Source organism: Phalacrocorax carbo, chromosome 4, assembly GCF_963921805.1.
Source record: "Phalacrocorax carbo chromosome 4, bPhaCar2.1, whole genome shotgun sequence".
NCBI lineage: Eukaryota > Metazoa > Chordata > Aves > Suliformes > Phalacrocoracidae > Phalacrocorax > Phalacrocorax carbo.
The window spans coordinates 69,498,726-69,510,773 of record NC_087516.1 but is presented as its reverse complement, the minus strand read 5'-3'; the positions used below and the strand labels follow the sequence as shown (position 1 = coordinate 69,510,773).

The 12,048-nt window shown below is 40.5% G+C and overlaps 1 protein-coding gene across 3 annotated transcripts in view; it reads left to right on the top strand.

The window, feature by feature from the left end:
* Nucleotides 1-12,048, top strand: part of PTPN13 (protein tyrosine phosphatase non-receptor type 13) — a 129,265-nt gene that overhangs the window by 100,728 nt on the left and 16,489 nt on the right. For 2 of the 3 annotated variants that reach the window (XM_064450379.1, XM_064450377.1), the window contains 11 exons: nucleotides 353-496; nucleotides 2,203-2,296; nucleotides 3,123-3,208; nucleotides 4,076-4,238; nucleotides 5,164-5,378; nucleotides 5,468-5,566; nucleotides 7,068-7,429; nucleotides 7,866-8,040; nucleotides 9,331-9,489; nucleotides 11,378-11,549; nucleotides 11,650-11,860. In XM_064450379.1, the coding sequence (XP_064306449.1) occupies nucleotides 353-496; nucleotides 2,203-2,296; nucleotides 3,123-3,208; nucleotides 4,076-4,238; nucleotides 5,164-5,378; nucleotides 5,468-5,566; nucleotides 7,068-7,429; nucleotides 7,866-8,040; nucleotides 9,331-9,489; nucleotides 11,378-11,549; nucleotides 11,650-11,860 (1,880 nt within the window). The remainder of the gene's footprint in view (nucleotides 1-352; nucleotides 497-2,202; nucleotides 2,297-3,122; nucleotides 3,209-4,075; nucleotides 4,239-5,163; nucleotides 5,379-5,467; nucleotides 5,567-7,067; nucleotides 7,430-7,865; nucleotides 8,041-9,330; nucleotides 9,490-11,377; nucleotides 11,550-11,649; nucleotides 11,861-12,048) is intronic. The other variant, XM_064450378.1, reaches the window with a different exon arrangement.

Below are 12,048 nucleotides of genomic sequence, written 5' to 3'. Positions count from 1 at the left end.
GTTATTGGGCACCACTGAAAAGGGTCTGGCCCCATCCTCTTGACACCTGCCCTTCAGATATTAGTAAGCATTGATAAGATCCCCCCTCAGTCTTCTCTTCTCCAGGCTGAACAAATCCAGGTGTCTCAGCCTTTCCTCGTAAGATATGCTCCAGTCCCCTGATCATCTTGGTAGCTCTCTGTAGTTCTCTGTCTTGAATTGGAGAGCCTAGAACTGGACATGGTACTTCAGATGTGGTCTCACTAGGGCAGCCCTTCAGGGTCTTAACTGTAAACTTCTGTTCTAATGGCAGATCGTTCTCTCTTTTTTTGTTGTTTTGGTTTTGTTTGTTTGTTTGTTTGTTTTTATGAAGGACTCTTCCTCAGCGAATACAGCAAACAAAATGAATTCTAAAAAGGTTACTGCAACACTTCTTAAACCTGGAGATATCTTTGAGGTTGAACTAGCCAAAAAAGATAACGGCTTGGGAATAAGTGTCACGGTACTGTTTGACAAGGTTTTTAGATGTTTTCTCTTTTTCTCTACTCCCAGGAACCCATTAAATTGCTACATTATAAGGAAGTAATATATTTTCTGCAGTCACTGTTAAATATATAGCTTTACTGATGTGTGATTAATCTTACTAAAACTGAAAAGTAATACTATTTTATATCCTTTTCTTGTCACTGCCCTTTAAGTAAATTCTTGTTTTATGGTGGAGCCCCAAAGTCCTAGTAGAATCTTATCAGACACTGCTTGTAAGTACAAAAAGTAAGATGGTCTTTGTTCCTTGCTACATAATAATGTGGCAAATTTTCAAGGGAGAGAAATAAGACCTTCCCTGACTGGCATCACAGGCAGTGGAAGCAGTAGTATTACTTAAGAGTATCTATGCACATCTACATACATATATCATGTTCAGTGTTCTCCCTCTGCTGGATAAAAGGTAGAAAGCAAAAAACTAAGACCTGTCTGACATTGCTTTCTTGCTATACAAGACAGAAGTATATTTTTTAGTGGACTAATTTCTCCTTGGGCTGTAAAACTTTGAAAGTAGTTTACATTTAGGGCCTGCCATATTCCAGAGTGGCACTTCAGGGAAGAAGAGAATGATTTATAACTGAGATGCACACATTTTCACTGCTCCTGTAAAACCCAATAGCGCTCAGAAATACATTTTGATATTTTAATATTCAGATATTATCTCTAGTTGATTGATTGCTGGACTACATGGTAATTCTATTACTTTAGCATTCCAGTCTATTCAAATTCATATTGCTTTGTCAAGCTTGTAACTTGAGACAGCTGGAGAAACAAAGGGTCAGCAGGAGTTGGTTATTAAATAACATCAAGCCTGCTGCATTGGCTTTGTAGAAACCATTAGAAGATGCCAACCAATGCAAAGATTTTCCCTTAAAGGATGACCAAGTGGTATCTTCATTGACCTTTCCTTTTTCAGCCTCTATTCTGCCCCTTGCATTGCTATTCTGTATAGTAGTGAAAAGATCTACAAGTAGCTCTGTGTTTTAACTTTTCACATGTAATACTGTGTGCTTTGGGAGCTAATGTTAATACATTGTTGGCCTCCCTCTTCCCTTCAAGTTTGTGGAGAAGCACTGGTAGTGCAGCAGTGAGCCAGATTCATACAGTGGTTTGGGTTGGAAGGGACCTTTAAAGATCATCTAGTCCAGCCTCCCCTGCAATGAGCAGAAAGGCCCTCCAAAAACAATGCCATATGAGCTTGAGCAGATTTTTTCAGTTTAGGCCTTCAAGCTTGTATGAGCTGAGAGAAAGCAGCACTCCTTAGTTTCACGTTACATCAGAGAGGGTATATTGGAGTAGGACACTACATGGGTATGCATCTTCTCCTTTGGCATGCTGTGTTCTCACACATCTCTGAGCTTTGATATGCATGCAAGCATGTGAAGTCCAGCATAATGCAGACAAGTTTCTGCTGAAGGACTTTTATTTTGTTTGGGTGCATTTGCATTGCGATGCATAGTGTTTTTACAATCTTTTCAACCCAACTTCATTTGTAATAAATTGCATGACTGCAAAAACATGCTTTGTGTAACATCTTGGTTTTGATACGTTGGCTATTCTTTTTACACGCCAGTGGCCCAAGTGCTTCCTGAGTACGGTTTTCCTTATGTGAAACTGTTTAATTATGAAGTACTCTAACTGCAAAAGACTTAACAAATCGTATTTTTGCTTTCCATTTAGGGAGGCGTAAACACTAGCATACGGCATGGTGGTATTTATGTGAAAGCAATTATTCCTAAGGGAGCAGCTGAAGCAGATGGCAGAATAGAAAAAGGTGGTATTTCAGTTCTTTCAGTTGGGACTCTTAATGTGAAAAAAGGCCAGATAACTGTCTGTGGTGGACTTGATGATACACTGTGGCCTAGAAGCTAGGAACTCTGCCTCCTTTCATTGTACCTTTCTTACTGGGAAGAAGAGCTGATTTTCCAAGTTACTGCATTTGCAGTTGTCATTTTAAATATTGCCTTGATAGCTAATTCTGTACATGAAGATGTAAAAATGGTGTAGAACAATTGCAGAACCAACAGAAAACTGCTGAGACTGTGGAGGTGAAAAATAGGAGACAGGCTGCAGGATTTTTTTTTTTTTTTCTGTCTAACGTATCCTTTATTAATGGCCAACACTTCTCTGTTCCAGCCATGGAGAGAGAGGCCTTTGTATTATTTGTGGCCTTCTTGCTTGGTATGCTGGGAAATTCAATACAGAAAATCTCTAACTGCTACAGCTTTTCTTGTTTGTAAGCCAGGCCACATTCTTTACTGAAGTGAGAATTCCCACAGTAGACTAAGATTTGTTTTTAATAAAGAATCTGAGCTTTGTGGCAGGCTATCATTCTGATGTCTAACACTAGCTTTGACATGGGGTTATCCCATAGAATCATAGAATCATTTTCAGGCTGGAAAAGACCGTTAAGATCATTGACTCCAGCGATATAGTTTTGTCGCAGAGTTCTCTTCTTGATTCAGAGTGTGGAGGGGAGGGAGAATTTTCATCAGTAACTCTCCTTATTAGCTGAGACTTGAAGGTTTCTGTGTGTCATATACATTTTGTAGATGGTGTTCTGCCTACTTTTTCTTAAATTAGTAATCAATCATTTGTAGGTGACCGTGTGCTCTCTGTCAATGGGATTAGTTTGGAAGGTGCTACTCATAAGCAAGCTGTTGAAACACTGAGAAACACTGGGCAGGTAAGCAGCTGCTGCTTCTACTCCTATCTGTAGTAAACCAGATCTCCATGAGTGAAAACAGGTAAAGGACCCTGAAGACTGGAATTTTCCCTTGTATACTGGTTGCTTTAGGTGTCCTTTTTAAGACTCCTTGGCTTCCTGGGCCTCTAGTCTCACTGCCAACCCTCGTGAAATTCTGGCTCTGTCTGCAGGAGAGAGGTTTGCATGGAATTGGTTTCTTCTTGTCCCTGGGCTTCATAGGAAGAAAGCCCAGGTGTACGGGTTGGAAAGCAGCTGTAGCAGCATGCTACAGACAGGTCTTGAATCTTGAACCGCTGAAGAGACAAGGGCCTCCATACATGCAACTCTCTGCGTGCTGTGTTGGTGGCTTTACTTGAGTCTTGACCTTTTCGGATAGCGCTTGATTCTGTCAGTGGTGTCTCCTTGTTTAATAGCGCTATGTATGGCGGCTGCTTCATACGTAGAAGTAAATGCACACCTGAAAATAGCCAGTGAATGTACACATTCAGAGCTGCTAAGGACTACTATTTATGCTCACTTTATAAAATGCTCTTAACTCTGTTCCCTGAACGCATGTGAAAATGGCACTGTCTTTGACACTTCTTAACCCCCTCACAACCTTACTGGAAGAAATCCCTTTATTACTCTGTGTTGGCAAGTATCTTGCAAGCCCATTAGTGTAATTTGGAGGTTGTCACTTACAGCCCTTAAAATAAGGAACAAATGGAGGATGTGTGGGGAGGGAGGTGTCTGAAGTTCACTGCTGTAAAACTTGGGACCCTAACAAATAAAAAAGAAGTGTGTACTCCACACTGTGCTATCTCTGTGACTGTTGCCAGTTAACCGGAGAATGTTTCATCTCTTTAGGTGGTGCATCTGCTGTTGGAAAAAGGTCAGCTTTCAGTGGCCAAGGTTCATGCTCCAGTAACACTGCAATGCACACCTCCAAATCAGGTGGAGCAATGTGAGCCACAAGAGAAACCGGCGACAAAAACTACAAATGCCAAAGATTACAGCTTTGTCACTGCAGGTCAGGTCACTCAGGACAATTGTCTGAACTTTCAAAGCATCCTTCAGGTTTTTAAAAATATTTTTCTTCAAATGTTCTGTAGAATAGAAGGATGGACAGGAGACAGAGCTTGTAGGAATTTATACCAAGCCCCTGCATGTAATGCAGTTTCTTCCGTTTTGTGCTGTCATGTTTGTTTTTAAGATTTCCTTTCACATCTTGGTAACTTTGTTTAGTTAACTGTTTGCTCTCTCACTGTCCCTTGTTGTTTCCCAGTTTCACCAGCCTTGCAAGCCAGGGCTATAGCAAGGTTGGAGTAAAAGGGGTGCTGCTATTTCTGGGGCTGCTAAGGAGTGCCAAGGTGGGGTTAAGATACTCATATATAATCAGAGCTTCTGTAGGACCTGCTGTTACTATCTAGGTGAGAGAAGACATCAAGAGCTGGAAGAAGAAGAGGGATTTGTGTAGCTAACTAGAGGTTGGCATATTTCAGCTTCTTTTGCTGGAGACCTGTGAAAGGGAAACCTACCCAGATGCAGAAACCACTGCAGATACCTTTTAGTCTTCCTGCATGGGATTTATCCTGTCTGCCAGGAACTCCAGTTGCTACTCTGATTAATGTTTGGTTAGTGGCCAGAAAGGTTGTGTCACTCTGTGCTTTAAAAGGCTCCTTATTGGACTTCCTGGTGAACAATATTTTGGAGACACCCTGGCTTTCTGTGTAGTGTGGATGTTGTCAGGGCAAGCCATGAGACTGAGAAGTCATGATCAGCTTTTTGTCCTCTTTAACTTGCAAGGATCTTTTAGATGATGCTTGTGTTTACTAAAGTGGAAGAGCCCTGTGAGGGAGAAGGTGCACATTGTCATGTCTGGAGTAAGAGCACCAGCCACTTTTTTTCATGGCCAGCGTGCTGTAAGAAATAACAAGTTACTGTTTCTTTTTCAGAGAACACATTTGAGGTAAAGCTGTTGAAGAATAGCTCAGGCCTTGGCTTCAGTTTCTGCCGTGAAGATAACCTTACGCCAGAGCAACTGGGCTCAACTATTGTGAGGGTGAAAAAGCTCTTCCCTGGGCAGCCTGCTGCAGAAAGCGGGCAGATAGAAATTGGGGATGTCATTCTGAAAGTGAATGGGGCATCATTAAAGGGTTTATCCCAGCAGGTTTGTGTCTTAGTAGTGAAACTCATGCTGTAGTAGTCCTGCAAGTCTTGGGAGTCTGCATCTAATAATGAATCTCTCTGTGGCCACAGGAAGTCATATCTGCTCTGAGGGGAACATCTCCAGAAGTCTCTCTTCTCCTTTGTCGACCACCATCTGGTATACTACCAGACATCGATCCTTCTTTGTTGGTAAGGTGTATGGCATATGATTTTTATTTTAGTTGCTATTTGAAAGTTCATTTATTGGATCTGGTGGGTGAGTTAGTTAAATGCAAGAGGCAGATGGAAAAATGGGGAGAGTGCTTACAGAAATGTGGTACTTTTAGTAAATCCCTCAAGAGTGCACTAAGCATTTTGTGGAAATGTGAGAAGAATGCAGGGCTTTCATATTTGTTTTTTCCTCCACTTTGTGGCTTGAGACATTGGAAATAGGCTTAATACACTTTCTGTTGTGGGGTTTTATTTGCAGCCCAATGGTTTGAAGTTGATCTCAAATAGAAATTGGATATTTCTATAACATATGTAAACAATATTCTGAGAAGCGCCAGTTTGTCTGGTTTTGATGCCTGTAAAACCAGGGAAAAGATTGCCATATTTAGTTAGTGGAAATTAGATGTGTCCCAAAGAGTATTTTCAAAATGCTCCAAAAAGTAAATCAAAAGAACAGAAGGCCATTTAATGATACTTAGAAGAAGTGCGAATTAAATGTTTTTCAGCAAAAAAGGGTGTAGAGGGGAATTTGCATGAAAAGTAGGCTTTCCATAATACAGCAAAGTGTAAAACTAATGGAGACAAGTCTTCAATTTAAATTATTTTAATATCATTTTCAAACAATAAAATCCATTCAAGTTTGATGACAGAAACTTAAAATATACAAATAGAAATTTAAGTTAAAATTAGAGTAAGAGATAAGCAGCTGAACAAACTGATAATACAAATAATTAGTTCTCTAATTTACCTGTTTGTAGTATGGAATAACTTTAACAAACCAGAGCATATCTTAAAAGAAGATAAAAAACAATAAACAAATGACAATTTTTGTTTTGAACACTAACACAGATAGGTGTGTTTATGAACACAAGAATTTGGCCGTAAAAGTGTAACTGAAGCTTTTAAGCTTTGTATGTCTGCTAGCTGACATCATTCTTGGAAATACGATTATTGGCAAAACTGTTCTTCATTCTCATGGGAGTTAATAATTTGGCTGAACTGCCTCTATTTGGCATAAATTATCATTGTTTTTGGAGTCTGCTATGTAGCTTTTTGCTTGAATGCTTCCCTGTTTCCCTCCCGTGTGGGATTAGTTTGACTTCAGTTGAACTGTAGGCATCAACAGTGTGTTCTGGTTGGAAGGGATTTCTTTGTAATTGCCTAGGTGAGTGCTGGGCATAGCTTAAAGGCATCTGTTAGTAGGCTCTCCAAAGCTAAAGCCAAGAGTATATTTGTTTCCTGTAGGTGAATTTGCAGTTCTTTTCTTTAGCAGTACATGTTTCGAAGTTTTGCCCACTTTGTCTTGGCCAAGTTGCATTGAGCTTGGTGAAACTGCTATGATATGTTTGCGCAGCTGAGGCAATATCTAAGTGGAAGGAGCTGCAGACTAATTGATTTTGGTAATTTTATGCAGTCTTTGCAACTTTCTTTTGTCATCAAAACTGGAGTTTGATTAATTAAATGTCCTTGCTCTCTGTAGACTCCCATCCATTCACCCCAACAAGTATTTCCAGATGTCAGCAGAGAAATTTCTGGTCCATCAAATGGAGAACAAGGTGACAGCTCAGATGAAAATGAAACTACTGATCTGAGTACAAAAAGGCTAAAAACTTCCTCTAGAAGAGACAGCTACAGTGACAGCAGCAGAAGTGGTGATGAGGAGGTGGTAGACTCACCAGCAGAAGAGGGCCTTGGCTGGAGTTCTGTGCTATACCAAACTTCAGATGAAGCTAAGACACAGGCGCATAGTCAGTATGAGGCACATGGTGGTCAGGAGGAGGCTTTTCGCACCATCTTATATTCTGATCAAGAAGCTTCTAGCAAGTCGGAGCTTGAGGACAGGTATGCTGTTTATAATGATCCTTGTAATAGTGTAGAAGGCGTTTACAAAAATAGTGTATTTGTTGCTGTACGCTTCTGTGGGAGAACCTATCTTGGGCCGCATATCTCCGGGACACAGGGCTCTACCCACCCTGGGGACAGTGATGCACAGACATCAATATGATGGATATAAAATGTCCATTTATTTAACTGCGTCACACGCTTATATAGCTCTTGCGCTTCCTGTTCCTGCCGCTCCTATGGGGAGGAGTTATCTTTCCGTCACAGCCCGTGATCTTCTGGTCGCCGATCCCTGTCTATTTCCCTACATGTATTGGACCTATTCACAGAAATACTTTTTAGATTAGCATAACATCAATATTGGCCAATATATTCATTTATGGGTGACAGCCATGTTGTACAAGCTGATCCTTGTTTTTTGCTTGTTTATCTGTAGTAACCTGCCATTGGATTTGCCATTGATCCCAACCTGTAGAACCGTTCCTGATGTTAGCACATCCGTTTTAATAAACAACTGTTATGCTACTCCTGCTTCTGAGCTGACTCCACACCTGGGAGGAATGGATTCATTACTCAGCCAGTTGGAAAAAAATGCTGAAGAATATGAGCCAGTAATTTACTACTTCTGTCTTTCAGTTAGCATAATTGTACCTATGGCTGTGGCCAACTGGAAGTTTGTTTTAGCCATGGTATTGGGAGTGACTGTATAGAAGCTAGGTATATTAATTTACAAATGAGATAGTTGTAGGTTATACTTGCACTAACTTGGACATGTGCCTTATAAATGTATGTGTGCCACTTTTAACCAGTGAATTATAGCTGCATATACAAACGTCTGCAGGCATTTTCTGTCTGGGCTCTTGAGGAGTTCATATATTTCCCTCTGTGAATGTGGAGGTAGATGAGTATATGTCTGGTTTGTGTGTCCTTTCAGCCTGGAAAACCCTGCATTAAATAGTTATATATCTCTAAACCATGTACTCAGATGAAGCTTAAATGGCAGATATCTTGCTTCTGCCCTGTTAGTTTCCTGTGTGGTTGCTCAGAGGTCAGAGGATAATTCAGGGCAGCAGGGACATCAGGAGACCCTGTCCTTTACATATATATCTATGAATCCCAAAGAATTTCTGCTCTGCTGCAAAATGCAGCATATTTTTGAGACTCTTCTGAGCTAGCTTCTTTCCACCCCAGAAATCTGTTGTGTATCAGAAGGGACTTCTGCTTCCATATCTTCACATAATCTATTCATAGATTGAAAAAAAAAATTAAAATTGAGCCTTGGGTGTCTCAGGTTACAAAGCTATTCTAGCCCATACTCCATTTTGAGAAGAAACAAACTGTCCTTTTCTCAGTCTCTTCTTCAGAAGTTTTTGTCAAACCTTCTGGTGCTCAGTGAGTTTCTATGCAAATGAGGCAGAACTGTATCTTTCAAATCAAAATTCATGAAAATTAAACTAGGCAAAACAAATTCATGTTTTCAATTCAGAGATAAGCTTTGGTATTGTATCTCATTGTAGGAAAAAGTTCACCTACTTTCTTCAGTTGAATCATTCCTGATGTGTTGACTTATTTGAAAAAAAACAGAGCTTTTTTTTATATGGCAACTAGTTGAGGGTAAAATAAGGTGTCAGTTTTGGCATTTGCCTTCACAATTTTGTTTAGATCATAAGCCTTTGGCCCAAGGTTACCTCCACGCAGAACGGTAGTCTGTCTGAATTCATCAGAGGTGCTTACTTGAAGCAGTTAAGCTGAACCTGCTAAGATATGTCTTGGTACTGTCCAGGCTTGTGTTCCACTTAAACTAATAGGTAAATCAGTTGTCTATTTCTAACTATCTTAAATTCAGTAAAGCATTCAAATTGCTTCTGCTTGTTTTATAAAGTGCTACTTTCCTCCCCTAGGAAGCAGAGCTCCGAGTCACGATGACAAAGTCAGAAAAGGGTAGTCTGGGTTTTACAGTGACCAAAGGTAACGATAACATTGGCTGCTACATTCATGACATTGTTCAGGATCCTGCCAAAAGTGATGGGAGACTACAACCTGGAGACCGACTGATAAAAGTGAGAGAATACATACAGGAATTGTATGAAAAAGACAAATTTGAGTTGTTTTTTTTTTTAAAAAAAAAAAAAAGCTAAATCTCTGGGGCAAAGTAAATATGGTTAAGGAACAAAGGCATGCACCTTCCAAGAGGCATAATTTGATAGCACTTAGACAAAAGAAATACAACTATGAAAACATTTGAGAAGATTGCTGAAGGGAGTTAAGGTTTGCCCCCATCATGGTTTTGGCTGGGATAGAGTTAATTTTCTTCACTGTAGCTGGTATAGTGCTGTGCTTTCGACTTAGTATGGACTTAGATAGCTAAGTATGTCTGCAACCACTATTCATGGTGGCAAAAAATGGCTTAAAGAGAAAAGCATTAATTGATTAAATAAGATGATTGCTCAAATATGTAGAGGAATAGTTGATCAAATACATCTATGGTTAGTGTATTGTTAGGAAGTAAATTTTAAGAGATTTGCTGTAGAAGAGTTTACCAGGTACTTATCATGTAGTACAGATGTTTATCAAATCATAAAATAGTTTGGGTTGAAACAGACCTTTAAAGGTCATCTAGTCCAACCCCCTGCAGTGAGCAGGGACATCTTCAACTAGTTCAGGATGCTCATAGCCCCGTCCAACCCGACCTTGAATGTTTCCAGGCCATCCACCACCTCTTTGAGCAGCCTGTTCCAATGTCTCATCACCCTCATCGTTTAAAAAAAAAGAAACCCACACCAAAAAAACTGACCAGCTTACTTTTATCTAGTCTGAATATGCCCTCCTTTAGTTTAAAACCATTACCCCTTACCCTGTCACAACAGACCCTACTAAAAAGTCTGTCCCATCTTTTTTTAAGCCCCTTTTAAGTATTGAAAGGTTGCAATGAGGTCTCCCTGGAGCCTTCTCTTCTCCAGGCTGAACAACCCCAACTTTCTCAGCCTTTCCTCATAGGAGAGGTGTTCCATCCCTCTGATCATCTTTGTTACCCTCCTCTGGACCTGCTCCAACAGTTCCATGTCCTTGCTGTGCTGAGGACTCCAGAGCTGGGTGCAGTACTCCTCAGGTGTGATCCCACCAGAGCAGGAGAGGGGCAGAATTACCTCCCTCGACCTGCTGGCCACGCTTTTTTGATGCAGCCCAGGATACGGTTGGCCTTCTGGGCTGTGAGCACACATTGTTGGCTCATGGCCAGTTTTTTATCCACCGGTACCCCCAAGTCCTTCTCTTCAGGGCTTGTTTCAATTAATTCTCCTCCCACCCTGTATTTGTGCTTGGAATTGCCCCAGCCCATTTGCAGGACCTTGCACTTGGCCTTGTTGAATCTGATGAGATTCACATGGGCCCACTTCTTGAGCTTGTTCAGTTCCCTCTGAATGGCATCCTGTCCCTTATAGTATTATTTTCTGATTGACTGAAAACTTGAACTTAGGCTTACAGGGACTGTGAGCAATAGTGACCAAGTGCATAACACAGAGCATGCGTGAGTCTTTGCTAGATCAGGACACTGAAGCACTGCTGAATACTACTAAACCTTAATAACGTTAGGCAAATGCAAGTCAAATTGGATTAGGTTGTGAGTCACTTTTAGGTGTTGGCCTATGCTGTTATAGCATTCCAATTTTTTAAATAGGAACAGTAAAATAATATACCTCTTCAGATTGTTTAATACTTTCACATTTGAACTGTGAACTTGTTTCTTTACTTGCAAAAGTGTAGTTATGTTTATGTTCTGTCTCCTTGGGTAAGTGTGATGAACTGCAGTGGTTGTTGATAAAGCATCTATTGTTTTGTCCTTTAATGTTAAATGCCAACAACAGAAACAGTAATAAATGTTTCGGCAGTAATGCTAACTGTTTTACTTGGAACCTAACAAGGAGATCTGTGTTGCTTTTATTTTCACAGGTTAACGACATTGATGTCACTAACATGAGTCACACTGATGCAGTAAACTTTCTCCGTGCTGCCCCAAAGACTGTCAGATTAGTGCTAGGGCGTGTTTTGGAGTTACCTAAGATGCCAGTGTTGCCTCATTTACTGCCTGATATTACACTAACGTGCCATAAGGAGGAGATAGGTAACACAGAAATATACTGCTTTTTGCTCTAAAGCAAAAATTTTCCTTTCAGTTACAAAGTTACAAACTTGATTTCCCCCACCCCCTTTTTCCTGCAAAGGTTTGTTGTTATCAGGAGGCCGTGACAGCCTTTACCAAGTTGTGTATATTAGTGACATTCTCCCCAGATCGGTTGCTGCGAGAGAGGGGAGTCTCCGTGCGCTAGATGTTATCCATTACATTAATGGAGTAAGCACACAGGGAATGACTCTGAAAGAAGCCAAGAGAGTGCTGGAAACATACCTTCCAAAAGTGGTGATCAAAGCAACCAGGTATGTTTTGGAAGCAAATACTTCCCTGTACTTTTTGGTTTTTTCTCATGATTGTATGAGTATATGGGTAAAACTTGTTCCTGGAATGACAGCTAATTCACTAGAGTGGTACTAGGTGGCATGTTACTGAGGACTGACTCCACAAAAAGGGTCTATATATTCACAGTTTTTGTGCTTCAGTGGAGCAG